General features: G+C 49.3%; 2 protein-coding genes and 1 long non-coding RNA gene across 9 annotated transcripts in view; 1 reads left to right on the top strand and 2 right to left on the bottom strand.

Annotated features, from left to right (window-relative positions):
- Positions 1-17,918, bottom strand: part of KIF2C (kinesin family member 2C) — a 425,302-nt gene that overhangs the window by 314,665 nt on the left and 92,719 nt on the right. The window lies entirely within an intron of this gene.
- Positions 1-17,918, top strand: part of RNF220 (ring finger protein 220) — a 226,962-nt gene that overhangs the window by 138,835 nt on the left and 70,209 nt on the right. For all 7 annotated transcript variants that reach the window (XM_068199108.1, XM_068199109.1, XM_068199110.1 and 4 more), the window contains 2 exons: positions 6,246-6,291; positions 15,575-15,670. In XM_068199108.1, coding sequence (XP_068055209.1) covers positions 6,246-6,291; positions 15,575-15,670 — 142 coding nt within the window. The remainder of the gene's footprint in view (positions 1-6,245; positions 6,292-15,574; positions 15,671-17,918) is intronic.
- On the bottom strand, positions 10,484-11,621 carry LOC137478983 (uncharacterized). Its single transcript, XR_011001925.1, has 2 exons — positions 10,971-11,621; positions 10,484-10,763 (listed from the first exon to the last, which is right to left on the bottom strand). It is a non-coding gene; the product is annotated as an uncharacterized lncRNA (long non-coding RNA).

The following is a 17,918-nucleotide window of genomic DNA, read 5'->3' on the forward strand; positions in this document are numbered from 1 at the left end:
AACTTGCCTGGAAGTGTCAGCTTCTTGTGATCCCCAAGCAGGGCCAGGACCACCTGCCACCACAAGGCAGCTAACAGGGTCACATCCCTGTGTGGGGTGTCAAGAAGTGGGTGAGCTGGCTGCTACCAAAATGAGGAGTGAGGACACAGTGTGGGGTTGAGGCAGTGAGAACAAGCTGCCCTGAAGCACTGAGAGAGTGAAATTACCAAGTAAATTGAAGTGTGCTTTGTGTCTCTGGTGCTTCTCCCACCCACTCCACATGCTGGTATGGACCACCTTGCCACAGTCACCTCAGGTGTCCCATGCATCCTCCAAACCCCAAGTGAGCTTGGCTGAGGCTCCATTGTGCCATCCTGGTGCTCCTGCTGCACCCCAGTCTGGGCAGGGAGTGAAGGATGCCAGCCAAGGTGGAGGGTCCCGGGTTCCCCGGCAAAGCCACACCTCTTCCCACCAGCCAGGACATCAGAAAGGCCAGGAGCAGTCCAGCTCCAGGTCTGCCAGTGTTGATGGCGGGAAAACATGCGGGAATGGAGAGAAATTTATGAGGAGAGGAGTCTGTTTATTATCTAGCCAATGTGGTGCTGCTGATACCATGGATTTATCCTCTTTCATTCCTCCTCTGATTTGTGTCCCTGCCCCTCACTGTGGCAGATTAATCATGGACAGAAAGGGAAGAGAGACGCTCAAGCTTCCTCCTGTGCATTTAGAGGGTGGCAATGACAGCAGCCTGGACCCTTCACCCACAGCTTTTCCTACAGAGAGAGCACAAGCCAGGCAGCTGCCTGCCCTCCTTAGAGAAGCCCCGTTCCTCTCCTCCATGGCAGACCCCAGGGAAGGCAGAGGCTGCTGTCCATAATCTGTAGGTGAGAAGCACTTCTCATGGGTCAGAACTTCCAGGGTAGCACAGCAAGTGAAAAAAAGTGTGGGTCATGTTTTCCCTTGCTCATGCAGTGCCCTAAAAGGGCTATGAACACTCCTTAAATTGCCTTCAGACCTATGGTACCTGCAGTCCATTCCCTGACTCCAGGATGTGGATTTGAAGGCTGAGGTTTGGAACTCTGGAGGGCAAAGCCTTCCTCTGCTGCTGACTCTCAGGGCAGCAGGAGGCCTGGGAAGGGGTGTGTGAAAACCCAAGGGTGAGAAATAAATCTCCGGTCAGTTATTTGCCCTGGAGCAATGCATGTCTTCTGCAGAGCCTCTTCTGAACTGCCACATGAGCTGGGAATAATTAAACAGTCATTATAGCCATGGTAGCAAAGAGCCCCCCAGATCAATCTAATGTATGACCTTTCCCTCCAATTTTCCTTTTTATTTTTCCAGCCACCTCCTTTTCAAATAGTGGGAGAGAAATGAAACTACGCCCCAGCCACAGTCTCCTGTTTGGTCCTGCACATGTGGACCATCACATCCTCACCCACAAATTTGTTATCCACTCTGAGTGGGGACATGGGGTACCAGAGGTTGATAAAGGAAAATCCAGCAGGGCAGAAAGAGTTGGGGATGTGAACAGGACAGAGCAAATAGGGGATTTCAGCGTGGTCAGGTCATGCCACAGTGTTTTATGATTCTGCCGTATTTCATCTCTTCGGGGGAGGTGGGTGACTGCCCTGTGGCTCAGATTTGTCACAACTGACTGTTGGTCACTGAGGTCTCACAAATACTGGCAGGGGGAGCATGTGGGAAGCATGTCTGGCACTGTAGAACATTTCTAGCCCTGACTGCAGCCTCTTTGGCAATTTTTTAGCATCACTCAGCCCCTTTTCCTATCATGGGATGCAGGTGCCACTGGGGGAGCTACAGCAGGGTAAAAATCCCAGTGTGCTTCCTGTTGATGGCACAGATCTCACCTGGCCATGCTGAGGGCTGTCACCTGCAGCTAGGTATAAAATCAAACTCCCATTTCCTTATTTAAGCATCAAGTGACACTTCCACTTATTTTAAATGGCATTCACAAAAATCCAGTTCCCTGTCTACCCAGCAACTGCTCCATTACAGCTGGAGTTGCCATCCACGGCTCTGCCAGAGGCTTTCTCTGGTGCTGGGGCTCCCATCCCAAGGCTGCAAGGCTGCATGCTCAAGCCCTGAGACCTACAGCTAAAAATAAATTGTTTCAAATTGTTTTTTGGTTGGTTGGGTTTTTTTGGGTTTTTTTTTTGTTTTGTTTTGGTTTGGTTTTTTTTTGTTTTGTTTTGTTTTTTTTTGGGGGGGGGTTGTTTTTTTAATTAAATACATCCATTGGCTGCAGCCTGTAGAAATCTTTTGGTTTTGCAGGATCTCATGCGGGAGCTGCACAGGCTGATGCCTGTCAAACAGGGGCCTCCTGAGAAGGGGTTCTGTGAAAGAGTGGCAGAGCTGGAAGACTCCAGCTGCATGGCAGCAGCTCTCTTACCTGCTCCTTACTAGTTCAGTGTCCTTCTCTTACCTGCTCCTTACTGGTTCAGTGTCCTTCTCTTACCTGCTCCTTACTGGTTCAGTGTCCTTCAGGGATAAGCAGAAACAACTGCAGCTGCCCCAGTTCAGGAAACTTAACCTTCAGATAATGACCTGATTTTTCCCTGTGGGAAGAAGCAGCAGCTTCTATTCATGGGGGTGATAAGGAACCACTCCTTGCGTGTTGCCTTTTTATTTCCTATGGCAAGCACACCCCGAAAGGCAGGACCATAACAAAGTAAATAGGCTTGAAGGTCATTGTGTGTAATAGCAACCATGGCAGGGGTAGAGGAAACCCCAAGATTGTGGATAAGGAGGGCACATATTTGGCTTGCTGAGCTGCCCTTTGGGAAATCATGACAGAAGCATTGGGCTGAACAGCCCCTTGAAGCTCACTCAGGGATATGCCAGGGGCTTCCCAGTTGCACCTGGGGATGCTCCTAACCAAATGTCTGCCTAGCATTAAAGGACATCTGCATGTCTCTGGTGTAGCCTGAGTTCTGCTTTCATTGTGAAGAGCCTTGCTGAGAGGAAAGGCTCCTCTTAAAGCTGATGGTCCCTAATCTAAAGGAACAGCGTGTCCTGGAGCACATGGGGATCTGGCTGTGCTGCTCCTGTTAACAGGTGATGCAGTTGCAGCACTGGGCAGAGCCCTCTGGCAGCACCAGGGCAGGGGCCTTATTTTGTTCCCATGGGGACATCCAAACACATGAAGTGCATAAATGCACTGACAGAACTGGTGTCTCAGCCCCAAGAAAGGGAGCCAGTGAGGAAGCAGCCTTGTATCACTTGGAAGTGCAGTCTTCAGGAGACAGAGAAGAAGGCTGCCAAAATCACTGGGTCCTCCCAGGGTGTTCCTTGCTCTTCTTTGGTACTTTGGGGGGGGGGGGGGTTGCCTAAAAGGTAAAGAAGTTGTTTTGCTGTAATGAACTAAATAAACAATTCCCCAAATAGATTAAAACTAACTGTAACTTAGAAAAGCGGGTAGTAATTATATTTTATTAGCTAGCAAAACACCATTTTTTTATTTCGTAAGATAATTCTGTGTAAATCACCTTAATTAGAAGTGTCAGATGAGCCCATGAATATCGTACTTAGTAACTAATTTCCTATGTACAGGTTATAATTTAAAACACATGGATCACTCACTGAGTGGAAATATGCTAGCCATGAAATAATGTGGGGAGTGTTGGGGTTATTACTATGTAAATGTGTAATCATTTCAGACCACTGCAGCCTGGCTGGGTGATTAAAGAGAATCCCAAGGTCTCCAAAGATTGTGCTGTCTGCAAGGGCCTAGAGCAAAAAAACTTTAAAAGGCACCGAAAAGTGTTTGAACTTTAAAGGTCTTGATTTCCCTTTTACCATTTTTAATTTGTCTGCGGTGTTTATGGAGGGGAAGGTTTCTCTTTGCTGACAGCCCTTCGATCCTGAGCCAGCTGCCAGCATTCTTAAGAGGTGCAGGGGGCTGCAGCCCTTGTAATTCAGGGGGCTGTTTAGTGGGATCGGGAAAAGCATGCTTAAATCGCAGGGTCTGGGTGCTTGGATGACCTGGGCTTATGCCTATTCCTAACCCATCTCTGGATATAAAAAAAAAAAAACTAATTGCAAAGTCTTATTAGTGACAGAGTAGAGCTACATTGCAAGAAAGGGGGTGAGTATTAATAATCCTCCAGATGAAGAATAAAAGAAAGTCTGCCAAGTTATCTAAACCAGTCCCCTTCCTTATCGGTCCCAACAGCAGAGGCTTGATCTTTTGGCTGACCAGAGAGACTCTCATTCTGAAAACTTCAGTTTCCTGGTCCTAACACCATTTCTAGGAGGAATTAATTATATTCTTCCTCTTTCCCTTGAAAACGAATAATTTTAAACACCTTTAACAAGAAAAGAGAGGAAATGGGTTTGTTTTTTTAATAAGCCATTTGGATTATAAAAGGAAAAAAAAAAGTTGTTTCATACTTCATGTGACTGAGAAATTCAGGGTAGTGCTGGAGGTTGAGAAGGGATGGAAATCTTTCCCATCATGCTTGTTCTTGCACAGGCTTGAGGTGGTGCCAGGGCTGTGTCTCAGTGGGCAGCAGGAACTAATTCTACTCGGTGACACCTCCTGAGGGTAGAGAGCAGAGCTAGGGGACAGGACACAGGGGGCATCCTCTACCCTTGGTGAGCATCCCGCAGCACATTCCCTCAGGGAAGTGGGGCTGTGGGAGAGGTGATCCCCAGCCCATCCATCCGTGGTCCCCAGGAACCGTAGCTGGGAGCAGAGCTGAGGCATTTGGAGTGACCTGATGGCAGTGGATAACTGTGTGTTTCCACCATTTCAGGGCAGGGGGCAAAAGGCAGTGGCACTGGGAGAGGAGGGGGGCCACAGCCCCAGGAGAAAACACCTTCCTTCATCCCTGCTCATTTCATAACACCCAGCCATCTGCCAAATCAAGGCAGATTAAAGCCAGCCAAATTCAATTTTTCCCTGCTGGCACTGCAGCTCGGCATCTGGGGCTAAAGTGTCCCCGACAAAGCGAACATGACAGGCACATTGCTTTTTTGTCACATCTAGTACCGTGTTGATCTTCTAAAAGTCTCATAAAAATTTATTGATGTCTCCCATATTGCTGTGATTGAGAAGAAAAGAGCGCGGGTGTGCGGAGCCGGGTGCGCGCGCGCGGGCGAGCGTGTGTGCGTGTGTATATTAATGTTTCTGAAGTAGATCTGATTTGATATGTCTTGTTCTATTGTCAGCATCTGTTTAGCGAGGCTTTTTAATACTTTCTGGCTGCCGATCACTCATCCTTAGCCTGGGATGCAGGCTTGCATACAAATTTTGTTATTAAACACAATTCCATTCCCCCCCTTTCCCCAGCCCCCGCCTCCCCCCACTACCCTCCCCCCTCCACCCACCCACCCACCCATCCATCATCTCCCGGGGCTGTGGGGAGCTGGGAGCCAGCCACCCCACCAGCATGTGCTTACAAGCACAGGCACTGGGCTTGGCAACATATTTCAAGAGCCTTTTGCCTGCTGCAGGTGCTTTGCATTGACAAATCGAATCATGGGGAAATAATTTATTTCCTAATGCTGTTTGCAGCATGTTAGCAGGAGAATTTACATGAGAGAGATTACTTTAATAACCAAAAAATTACAGTGCAGGCCTCCCCGCCATGTCGGCTTTGATATGTAATTGTTTCAAGTTTAACCTGTCTGGAGGGGGGAAGGTGTTATTAAATCTATAGCATCTCCCGCTAGCGAGGGCAGGCGAGGAGGAGCACTGGGTAAGGACCTCCTTCCCTGCTAAATGGAGAACAAGCTGAATTAACAAATCACTCCAGCCTCCAGCAGAGCTGCTGCTTCCCCGGTGTGTCTGGAGCCGAGGAAATCTTTTTTCCCTTGCTCTTATACCGATTTAATCTCCTTCTCTTTCCTATTCTCCTTTTTTTCATTGTGCCTGACCCTTCACAGGGCTCACCACCTCTGCTGCCCTCTCCCTGGCTTTCTTCCCTATGCCCCTGCAGACTTGCTCTATGCTTTTTCCCAGTGCTGGGAGAGGAGCTTTGCAAGCCCCAGGCAGGGGGAGAGTCGGTGTTTGACTCATGTGGCTGGTTTGGGGACTTCCCTCTGTATGACCGTTTTGTTACAACTGGAGAAATAGTTGGCACTGCCCTCCTTCCCATGTCCCTCCAGGCAGGGTGAGAAGGCTCTTGCTGGTCCAGGGAAGAGGAACAATGTGCTTTGCTATTTGACCTTATGAGATCTCTCGAAGCACTCCCCTCCTTGCCTGCCAGTTTTGTGACTGACCTCGTTCTCTTCTCTCTTGGCAGCAAGAGCTCCATCCTGAAGGATGCCATGGCAGCAGGCACCCCCAAGGTAAGTGAGCAAACCTCAGCATATTTTCCCTGTCCCCCAAGGGGTGCTCTTTACACCCCTTCACCTTCCCAGCCCACTCCCTGTCCTGCTACTTGATGTCTCCCAGGGGGGTGGCCACACTGCACACACTGGCACTGGGGAAAGCTGCTGTCCCACTGGGCTGGAGAAGCCAAGTCCCTGCACAGGGCTCTGCATTCCTTGTGCAGCCGAGGAACAGTGGAGCTGAAGGACCTGCTGGGCTCTGGGACTCCAGATTGTGTCTAATGACAGCTAATGAAAGCTGATCACACACAGCCTGAGCTCAGCCTGGGAAATCACGTGTGGGAGTTCCTGGAGCCAGAGCCATATGCCAGCTTTGGAAGGGGAGAGTGGGCCTGCCTCAAGGGAGTGAAGTACACCTAAGAAGGAGCCCAAATCACTCAAAGACGCCATCTCGGCCTCAACCTCCTCCCCAGGACCCACCTCCCATCCCCTTGGCTCACAGTGGAGAAATACAAAACTCACAGAGCATCACGGCATCACTGCAAAGGGCATAATTTGCTGATTTGCTGTCAGCTGGACTTCATGTGGCACAGGGGTGGGAAAGACCAGAGTTTGGGCAGGTGAGCAGGCAGCAGGGAGCACTGCAGGGCAATGCACAGCCTCTGAAAACCATGTTGTCCTCTCTGAGCTGGGCAAAGGCAAGTGCTCCTGATGACACAGTCCAAGTGAGGGAGGCTCCTGGCTTCCAGACAAGTGCAGGGCATCTCTCACAGGAGATGTCTTCATGCTTGTTTTATTAGAATTAACTTCCAGTCTCATTCCCCATTGGTTTTTCTGGAAGTTTATGATGATTTTTTTGGCATGTGATGTCAGAAGCAAAGACTGACATTTCAGCTCTAGATTTTCTCCTTGGAGCTGGGTGTCTTGCCAAGTACACCAACACCTCGTCTGCCCCACCAAGGGAGAGGTCTGGGAGCCACTGTGCTGACCTGAGCTCCTGGCAAGTAGGGATGACTCCCAAACAACCCAAACAATTTCCCAAATCCTTCACGGGAAAAAAGAAATTGCAATGATACTCCATAGTGCTCCACACCTTTGTCTCCTGCATGACTATACTTTGCTCCTGTGCCCTGGAGCAAAGTATAGTCATGCAGGAGAGTGGAGACCTGACTGTTTCTCCCATGAAAACAAGCAGAGCAGAGAGCAATCCCCAAACCCACCACTGCTGATAATCCACAGAGTGTGAGGCTGCCTTGGGATGTCTTGAAGGAGCTGGAAAGGGCACCAGCAAAATGAAAGCATCTGGACTGCAATCTTCCCATTCCCTCCTCATCAGGACTCCGTGTAGATAACTCATCAGTCCCAAACACATCGCCTGTGAGGGAGCAGGACGGCTAGGGAGACAGATTAGCTGTTTGGAGGCAAACACAGTGAGTGACTGACAGAGACCAGATAAAGAAGAAGGTCCATCTCACGGCAGGGCCAGGCTTTTGAAGTTTCCATTGACAAAGAATCCCATTTGCCTTGAGCGAGGGGATTAAACTGGGACTGGAGCGTCGTTCTATGTAAAAGAGATCAATCGTCCCCTGTCACCACATGGATCTTTTCCCTTTGCCCATCACGTCTGGGACTAAGAACATTAACTTCAAGAAGCCAGGAGAGTAGGGAGGGAGAGGGTGAAATCAGGAAATCTTTCATTCCCTTCTCAGAGAGCTTGAAAGCTTCTTAGCCCAGGAGGATTCATTATTTCTATGTGGCTTTTGCTGGGAGACAAGTCCTGTGTGGCATGGGAAGGCACAGTGCTGTCACCTTCACCTGAGATTGGTATTAAAGGCCCCTTTGTAACCAGGTGGGATTGAGGAGGAGGGTGGTTGATGATGAAGGTTGCTCTTTTCCTTTGTGCCCGCTGCATGTTTGCAACATAGGGTATGAATAGCCCATCAGGTTGTGAAGTCCCTCTGATACAGTCCCAGGCAGAGGGATGGGGTACAGACCCCCGGAGTGGGCTTGCAGTCCATGTCCAGGCACCCAGGCATCACTGGAGGTTTGGCAGGCACCTCCAGGGAAGATCTGTACCACTCTGGAACTGGTGGAGGGGACTGCTGCAATGTTTCCTGGCCAGACCTTCTCCTGGTGCCAACAAAAAGGCCAGCAGCTCCGGCAGCTCAGCAATGGGGGAAGGGGCTGCACCTCCCCATCCCTCAGGAGCTTCCAATGGCAAAGCAAACAAGGGCAAGCTGGTTTCACTCAGGGACATAGAAACTGGAGTGACTGCAGGCTGGTAGTTACTTCTGTGGTCACCAGTGGCTCTAACTCTACTTTAGGGCTCATTTAGGACCTTTGCCCATAGCATCACTACCATTGCCACTTCTGTGCTGGCCTGAGGCTCTTCCTGGGGGGCAGCTGGAACTGGGGATTTCATCTTCTCATGCTCTGTGGCCTAGCTCTGCTCCCACTCCTTTCCCACAGTTGCCCCAGCAAACATCTCTCTGGGCAATAAAAGCCCAGATGTAAATGCATGTTCCTCTCTCACTGCTCCCCTGCCCCTGAAGAGCTGTCACTCACTGCACTGGGTCAATTTTCATGGCAATATGTCAAAGAAAATCCAATCACTCAACATGGGATGTGATGAATGCAGGATTATTGTATCAGATTCTTCTATTATCAGAGCTGACTGAGGCAGTGACAGCCAAGCAAGAGCTGCAAGCTGGGGCTCCAGCCAGCACCACTGCTTGGTGCCTGGGCTCCCTCTCTGCAAAGGCAGCTCAAAGGGCAGCGCTGAGCACCACAGATCTGCAGTGTTCAGGATCCTCATCTGCCCTTAGAGATCAAGCCTAATAGATGGTGATATACCAGTGTGGACAAGACACTTGGACAAGCAGATTGTCACTCTGAAGGTTCCTTTCTGAAGGTCTGTCCAAGCCAGCCATGCCCCAGACCTCTGTGAGGCCAGAGCTTCCCTGCAGCACTCCCCAGCATGGCCTGAGCCTGGGTCTCGGGCAGAGCAGGCAGCAGGAATGTCTCACAGAGGCCTATGGAGAACACCACAGATACTGTTTGGACCGGTGGCTGCCCACGAGTCTGTAGACAGCTGTCAGCAGCGAGAGGTTCCCTTGGGTATCATTCCTAGACTTCATGCTCTCCCCTTGCCTTTCTCCCCTTGCCTTGGCTGCCTCTTGCAAGGCAGGAGAGGAGCACACATTGGGTTGAACCGATGTTGGTGAGGTGTAAATCCAACTGTTCCCACTCTTCCTTGAGCACCTGGTGATAACTAGAGAGTCAGCATCCCCAGGTCCTTCTTGCTACCTAAGAGCACTTCTCTACTGACTGTATTTCAGCTGCAGACTGTTACCTGTGGCCTAACAGGTAAACTTAGATCCTCTGTGGAAGAGCTGGTACTGATCACTGAAGGGGAAGAGACTGGGTTCATGAAGCATCCCAGCTCTTGTGATGGGTTCAGCATCCATTTTCCACTGCTGCTTCCTAACACATGGCTGCAAATTGCCTTTCCCACTTCCAGTCCTGGCTGTGCTCTTGCTCTTGCTGCAAACACTGACGTGAGTGGCCACGAGCAAAATCCATCCCATGCACCCAGCAGATGCCTGCGGCTGGTTTGTTTAGGTGTGCACCCAGCTCCACAGAGGGTGCCCGCAGGCAGGCAGCCAGCACTCTGCTCCCAGACCTCCGGCAGAGCTGGGAACCAAGCCACAGTGCCAGAGCTCTTTGCTTCCCCCACCCACCCCCGTGATTTTACAGCTTCACCGAGCAGTTTGAGAGAGAATTACAACATCGGGTAGGAAATTTGACCACTAAAGCCCTCCAAGGAAAAAGAGCTTCGAAGCAAGAAAGATTTGGAGCCTTAAACCTTGACAGAATGTCTGTATTTAGCCCTTTCGAGCTGCCTCACTTGAGATGAAATTTCTAGCACAATCATTTAACTTCTTCATATCATGTCTGGTGGTAGGAACGGGGTATGGGTGTCAGTGCCCTGGGGTTTTAACTCCTTCTCTTGTGTCACTGACAGACTGGGAGGTTGGCAAAGTCATTCACCATATCTCTGCTCCCTCCCTCTGTAACTGTGATTTACAAGGAAAGATTTAAAAGATAATCTGGGTATTGTGGCAAAGCTATTGCCAAGCTGGGGACATGAGAACAGCCCACAGATATGTGAAGGGGTTTGGGGTGATGAATACCAGAGTCACTCCAAAACCAAGTATCTGCCAGGTTTTATTCCATAAAACAAATTGCCCCATGACCAAACAAAGCCCCTCACTCCCCTTGGGCCAAACAGCTGTACCGTCCCATTAGACCAGGGGAAACCACTGCATTTGGCAGAAGGAGCAGAGAGGGACAGACCTGGGCCAGACCTCTTTCCCCCGCCATCTCCAGAGTGCTGATGGGCAGTTCTGCTGGAAGGGGCCCCCTTTCCCTCCATGTAGCTGGTGTCTCTTCCAAGAGGACACACAGCTCCATTACAATCCCACGTGTCACTGTAACATGCACAGAAATTAATTAGTAGCTCACATTTCTGTAAGCTTATTCTGCTTGTGAACCACTGGAATTTTTCAGTGAAGGCCAGAAGCTGCTGATGCCATTATTTCTATTCGCCATTCACACCCTTCTCACATTTAAGCCTTTCATCCACAGCTCCATCCCACCTTTATCTCTGCCAGCTAAAAGCCACTAGATAATTTTACCTCTAACTTTTCCCGGGAGCAAATGTGGACCCTCCAAAAGCTTCTAGGAAACTCAGCTCTAATAGTAGCATCTTTGTGTCAGGGATCCTCCAGGAATAACATAAAAAACGGCTAGCAGAGTTAAGGGGGGAAATCACAGCAAGGCCTGGTATCACTTATTGCTTTCGGGTTACAGTTCCCAAGTGATAACAGCTATTAGCAACACTTTGACTTCTTCCCTACCGTGGAGGGGAGGGCAGGAGACAGAAAACATGTCAAGCCATCACCTCCATGTTAAGTGATAAGTACCTATTTAGAAGGCAGAGTTAAGGCTGAATGCATCAAGCAGGGAACACTTTGTGCCAAAAAAAAAAAAAAAAAAAAAAAAAAAATTTAAAAGGCCATATAGATACATAAAAAGCAGGGTTAGGGTATTTGTTCTGCTGACAGCAGCTGTGATGGATTGTTTAAGAAAAATAGACTCCTTATGTTTTTTCCAGGGCTCTCAGAAAGAGGAGTCCAGCACTTTAATACTCTCAAATGACTGGCCTTGAGAGGCAGCAGAATGTCAGAGCCACCGGCGGGGCTGTCCCCACGCTGACACCTGCCCCGGCTGCCGGCGAGAGGCCGCGCTTCGGGCTGGGGGCGGCGTGTGCCGGCAATTTCCATCCATTTCCCTGCGCTGGCGGCTGCACCCTGACAGCCGTCCCCTCCCCCGGTGCTGCCCGGGGCCCAGCCGGGCGAGCCCGCGGGGCAGCGGCCGGCGGCGTCTTGGCACGGCTGTCCTTGCCGACATTGCCTCAGCGCTGCCCGCGGCTCCTCCAGCCCAGCAGGGAGGAGCAGGTCTGGGGACCGGTGGCCTGGGCACGCAGCAGCTGGCATACAGGCTGCAGGATGCACATTTGATTCATACCAAAGCTGCCCCTGTGTTTATATATGTAAAGGAGGTGTTGCTCCTAGTTCCCGGTGAGCTGCTGAAACATTCCCAGCTGATCTCTGCAGGATTGCAGGTCCACGGAGCGTGTCGGGAGCCACCAAGGTGAGCCTTGCAGCGTGAGCAAGGCTGATGTGCCCTCGGGATCTGTGGACATCCAGACACATCTCTTCTCCTTGGCACGGCACAGCTGGGCTCCAAGGGGCAGGAAGGAATCTCTGAGCAGGGCCATGGCTGCCCAGCATGGCAGGAGGGGCAGGAGGAAGGAGGGAGTACAGGGCTTGGACAAGATTGATGGCCTCGTTGCCATTAAGAAAAAAATTAGCCGGTGGCGGCTATCATATTAAAGGGTGAAGAAGCCGTGAATTATTTTCTTAAAGATCTTATCACTTACAATGATAATTTTACCTTCCAAAAGGCCACTTTTAATGAGGTAAGGCAGGCAAAAAGTCATGATTTAATGCCAGATTTTTTTTTTCAAACACATTTTACTGCTTTTTTGTCCATGTTTAAAAAGCGCCGGTGACCTTTTTTTATTTAGCTTGCCCCAGGTGTAATGCTCAGTCTGATCCTCTCAGGGTTTATAACCTCCATGGAGAGTGCCTCTACCCAATGGAGAGATGATTTAAAGGGGAGGGAGAAATATGAAGCTGCACCACCACTCACATACAGCCCTTGCTCCAGCTGTGATGGTGGGAGTTGCGGAGGGGAGACCAGGGAGGGAGGAGGGTCCTCTCCCCCCAATATCCTCACTCAGACACACTCTGAAGGGCAGCTGGGATGTACTGACAGTCAGGCATGGATGAGCTGGCTGGTGGCCTTAACCCAAGGGAAAAGGGACATCTCAGCATCAAGGCTTGTTCCCACCGTGCTGAAGGACCTGGTCCCATGGTAGGGAGCATCTCCCTATCAGACCTGTCTGCACACAGAGCACTGAGCACCATGTTTTTGGGCTGGGATGATAGAATTTGGGTGTGTCATGCAGCATGGGCATGCATGAGGGCTGGGAGAGCACCTTTTCCCTCCACAGCCATCTTCCCAGAATGCAGCTGACAGAGGAATGGGAATTGTATTGCTACCCTTTCTCTGCTCACTAGGACTAGTGTGGGAATGAGCAGAGTGGTGCAGAGAACAGCAGATCCTTGTCTTGGTATGCTGTGGTCAGGCATCCTCACTGCTTAGGCATTGGAAAACAGCCTCAACATGACAATCTGGGGTAAAAGAAGCCAAAATTGGGATGGTAGAGACTGGCCTAATGCAGGATTGAAAGTCACCCTGATGGTGAGTGCCTTTTCTAGTCCCTTAGCCTCTGAGCCTGCCCCATGGCTGCTCAAGAGGCAAAGTGTGGCACAACACAGGGAAATGAGAAAAACAAATGAAGTCAAGTTTCCTAAGAGTGAAGGGGAAGTGTGACTTGGCATCTCTAACACTGTGTTTAACATGCCGGCAAGGTATTTAAAATTGAAGTGCTTGCACACAATTTAAAAATAGACAGTTTATTAATCTAAACTGCAAGTGTATGTAGAAGAGGCCTCGAGATTGACATCTTTGGGATTAGTTTAGCCCTGCGTTTTTCCAGAGGTCATTGCCATGGTGCTCAGGAGGTTTGTGGAATAAATGGGGCCAGCATTCTTCCTGGGACCACACGCTAAAAACTAATACATAACGTTTAATTTACTGTCTCCATAGCTAGCCCAACCATTTTTCACATAATAATATTGGATTAGAGCTACCAGAAGCTGCGGGGGGGAGCGGGAGGCGGGCAGGGTTTGTCTGTCCATCGTCGAGGAATGGGGAGATGGGTGTTTTTTCCCCTTTTCTGGAATACATTGGAAGACAAAACAGATTTAACCCTCCCAGCTCCAGGACCCTTGGCATATTAGGGCATTAACACTGCTGCAGTCAGGACTGTTATTCTGAGTCACAACTGAAGGCTTTGAGCCTCATCCCCGTGTTTTTAGGACATGTGCAATCCTGCTTATTCAAAAATTGTCCTCACTCTCTATTTAGAAAATAAAGAAACTAAACAATAATGGAGCATGGGGTCTGCACTCTGCAGAAATTCTGCAGAGGGCTTTTCCAGAAATAAATGAGCTGTTCACCAAAGCCCATTAGCAGTTGGGTTTAGCCAACACATGAAGCCAGAGAGCCTCCCTGCTCTGCCCATCTGTCCCCTGGAAAGTGGAAGCTGGGCTCTTGAGGAAGCCTTTGATGGGTGCCCTCAGCCCCGTGGGCTCCCACTGCCCCTCTCAGTGCCTGGCATCCCTGTTGGGCTGAGCTGAGGAGCAAGCCAGCCCCAGGATGTGATCAGCACAGCCCTCGGCTGGCAGAAGTGGTTTTGTCCAAGGAAATATTGAGCACCCCAGCAGGCAACTCCTCTGTGACCCCTTTCAGGACATCACATCTCCCTGCAGCTGGTAGAGCTGGGCTTTATGGCAGAGATCTGCACTGCACACTGGGACATGCCTCTTGCCCTCATGGCAGGGCTGGCAGCTCACACCCATGGGGTTGAACTCGGCATCCCAAACTGCCCTCCTCCACCGCCTCCCCAAGCCTGCCTTCCCTCCATGCCCGTGCTGGCTGCACCGCTGTGCTGCTCTCGTGGAGAGCTGTCCAAGCCTGGGGGATTGCTTGCTGCTGACTGAACCGATTTGTATGCTGAGTCATTTTTCCACTTTCTCATATCTTTCCAAAAAAAATGCACAGTTTTTCATGTTTCATTTCAGCCCAGAGGCAAATATTTCTGGAATACTTGCCTTTTTCCAAGGTATTATGCTTTTTAATAATGTTGTCATCACACTTGACCTGTCCAATTCAGATGATATCTACACTTCCCTTCACAAACACACACATCTCCAAGCAGTCATTTATTGTCAGATCTTGCCAGCTGATTCTCAGAAACAAACATCTGCAGACCTGCATTTCCAGTGTACATTTTTTCACAATGTAGTGTGCTATATTTAGCCCAGTTTAGCTAATTTATAATTTAAATTAGAATTTTAAATTGCATTTTTCCCTCAAAGTACTTTAATCATAAAGTTCAGTTGTAACTCAGTGTACATTTCTTCAGATGCTGTCAAACTCCCATAGTAATTTTTCTGCTAGAGTTCACTGTGTGTAGAATTTAGACTTACCTACTATGGACTTGAAGTTTATCAGTGATCTCTTAGGTCTCAAATATCACAGAGCTTTTTAACCTTCTAAAAGGCCCTTTTTTCTGTGCTATTTATTAAAATAAATAGCATAATTACTGAGGGAAGAGGTAGTTGCACTGTAAAGGTGCGGAGAGCTTTAGTGCAGTTTACAAAGCTATTGAGAGATTTAGTGGCACTTTAAAAGGGCAGATGAGGACATGTAAGCACTGCTTCACCTCAGCACTCCTGTGCCTCATCATGAGAATTTCTGGTGTGGTCCTCACATACCATTTCCAGCAGGGCTTGATTCTGCCCCAGCCACCAGACCTGGGGTAAAAATGACTGTCCCATTCATTTGTACTTTCCTAGACCCAGCAGCCTGGTCCCCTCATGGGGCAGAGTCCCTTGCAAAGAGCAGAGCCAGACCCACAGCCCAGTATTCCATCCCAGCACAGTCCCACAGCTCAGCAGACACTCTCCATGGCTTTGAGGACAGCTCAGAGACAGTCAGAGAGCTTGACAGCGCTCACAACATGAATTTCTCCTTTCTCTTGCAGTCAATTTTGTTGTCGGCCTCAATCAAGCGGGAAGGAGATTCTCCGACAGCATCCCCCCACTCCTCAGATGACATCCATCACTCAGACAGATACCAGGTAAGCAGGTAGATGCTGTTGCTGGTCTCAGCCTTAGGCAGGGAGCCAGCACAACCCAGTGCCCGCAGCTCTCTCTGTGTGACAGCCTTGCTCTTGGCTATGCAATCACTGCCCTGGTTCTCCTGCCAACATCATGGGGACATGAACACTTGGCCCCTCACAGGACTGAGAAGGTGGGCTTTTGTCTGCAAAGTCCTCCCAGCTCCAACTAGAACCACAGTGGTATTTAAAAATGTTTTTAAATCTTTGTAGCGGTTTCTGTTGCATTATATTCACCATTTTGGTCTCATTTCCATGGCTATGTTTGTCATTACCCACCCTGTGCCCATTGAGAAGCATTCCGAGAAGTGATGTTTTTTACTCATTACTCCCATCCAAGACAGAAATGAGTGTGGACAGTCCACAGCCATGCCAGCCTGTTTTATAAAACAGTCTCTTCCCAGAGGAGCAGCAGGTCTTGATTTGGCAATGCAATGAATAAAACTTGAGGGAGATGGAGCAAGAAATGAAAAGGGCAGCAGCACAAGTACAGCTTGGCTGGTTGTAAGTGCATCTGTATTTTTGGGGCCGGCTGGCACACTTGACTCCAACTCAACACATATCCAACAGTTTGGCTGCAAGTCTACTCAGCCACTGGCTTCAAGTGGCCTCTGAAAGACAGCAGATAAATCAATGTTGGTCATCAGCACAGACCCAAGCATGTGTCCACCTGCTGTGTAGACAGACTGGGTGGGCTGAGGCTGTACCAGCGTGGCAAATGCCCATCACCCTCTATTCTGTGGTGGTCTGCAGCCATACCCTGTGCCCAGGGCCAGGCAGGCACTCATATCTTCCTGCATCAGCCACTTTGCACATGCCAAGTCTGTGTTTGAACCTGCAGAGAGAGGCTGATGACCAGTGCTGAGGCTCTTATTGAGCAGACCCAGTTATAACATGTGTTCCTGAAAATGGGTCCTGTTAGTAGCAGATTCATGCATTTGTTGCCCATTATTCCATCATCTGTCCTATTTATTGGTTACATTATCCGTTGTGGATCATATTCTCATGTGGCTTTGAGGTATAACTTGGTGTCGCATCACAGCCACTTTACCCTCCCGTGAACAATAAAAGCTGGAGAAAAGTAAGAGAAGCAAAACCTTGCAGAAGATACAGAAATGCCTGTTTCAGGTAATCCTGCTCTCTTTCCTGCCTGTTTATTAAGGCTAATAAATAAATTAGCCTTATGTTCATTTCAAAAGAGCATGGAAGAAATTTTTGCTATGGCCCCTTTGTTGGAGAGCTTCCCTCCCTTCCCACTCTGCCAGACATCAGTCTCTGTGAGATTGGTAGCCCCTTGCAGCCCTCTGTTCCTGTACATTTTTATTATGTCATATTCAAAGACAAATATTCTTAGCAGAAGACCCTCTATGTGCTGAGTCCTGCTACTCTCTAATGTGCTTTAAGTTTGTGACCATATTTTATGGAGGGTTGCAGCTCTTAATGCAAATGTGTAATGGGAGTTGTACGTCTGCACTGCAGGGAGAAAACACCTCTAGGGCCTGATTTTCATTTATGCTTGTGCTGGCTGAGTTACGCTGCACTGGCAGTGTAAAGGGACCTCAGAGTGGGTGCCAAGGGTGTGTAAAGCCTCAGTGTATTCTTAATAAAGCCACAATATGAACAAGAATTCAGTCTGCCTGGCTTACCAAGGGAAAAAGCCCAGGAAGCAGAGCAGAAGACTCTCACGGTGGTGATTTTAAGGGCTGCAAAATTTAGCTTTCCATATGCAGAGGTGTACTGGAATTATGACTGTCCCTTGTGTTGTGATCTAATCATGATTATACACTGTATTAGGAACATGCTAGAACATGAGTTATTGGCGTTTGGGTTTTCAGAATTCCTGTGGCTCAGATTTCTCAGTCTTTGTGCTTATATACCAATGGGGATACTTAGGGAAGGAGATTAATGAATAGGAATGCTACGGAAACAGGGGCTTGCACAGCACTTGGGCTGCTTGCATTGCTCCCCATGCTGAGACGGGGCTGTGGTGAAGGCAGTGGGGTGGCTCCTGGATGTGGGGAGGAGGCGTCCTCCTGCCTCCCCTGTGCCAAGCCTGGTTGCTGGAGTTTGGTATGTGGAGACTGATCTGACCGAGGTAGTGGCAGCCAATGGATTTGGTCAGTAGGGGCTGCTCCTCTTACAGTATGTTCTGTCGGACGGAGCTTTGAGTGAAAACAAAGCCATTTTAGTTACATTTAAATAAAACCCC

Source organism: Anomalospiza imberbis, chromosome 9, assembly GCF_031753505.1.
Source record: "Anomalospiza imberbis isolate Cuckoo-Finch-1a 21T00152 chromosome 9, ASM3175350v1, whole genome shotgun sequence".
Classification (NCBI taxonomy): Eukaryota; Metazoa; Chordata; class Aves; order Passeriformes; family Viduidae; genus Anomalospiza; species Anomalospiza imberbis.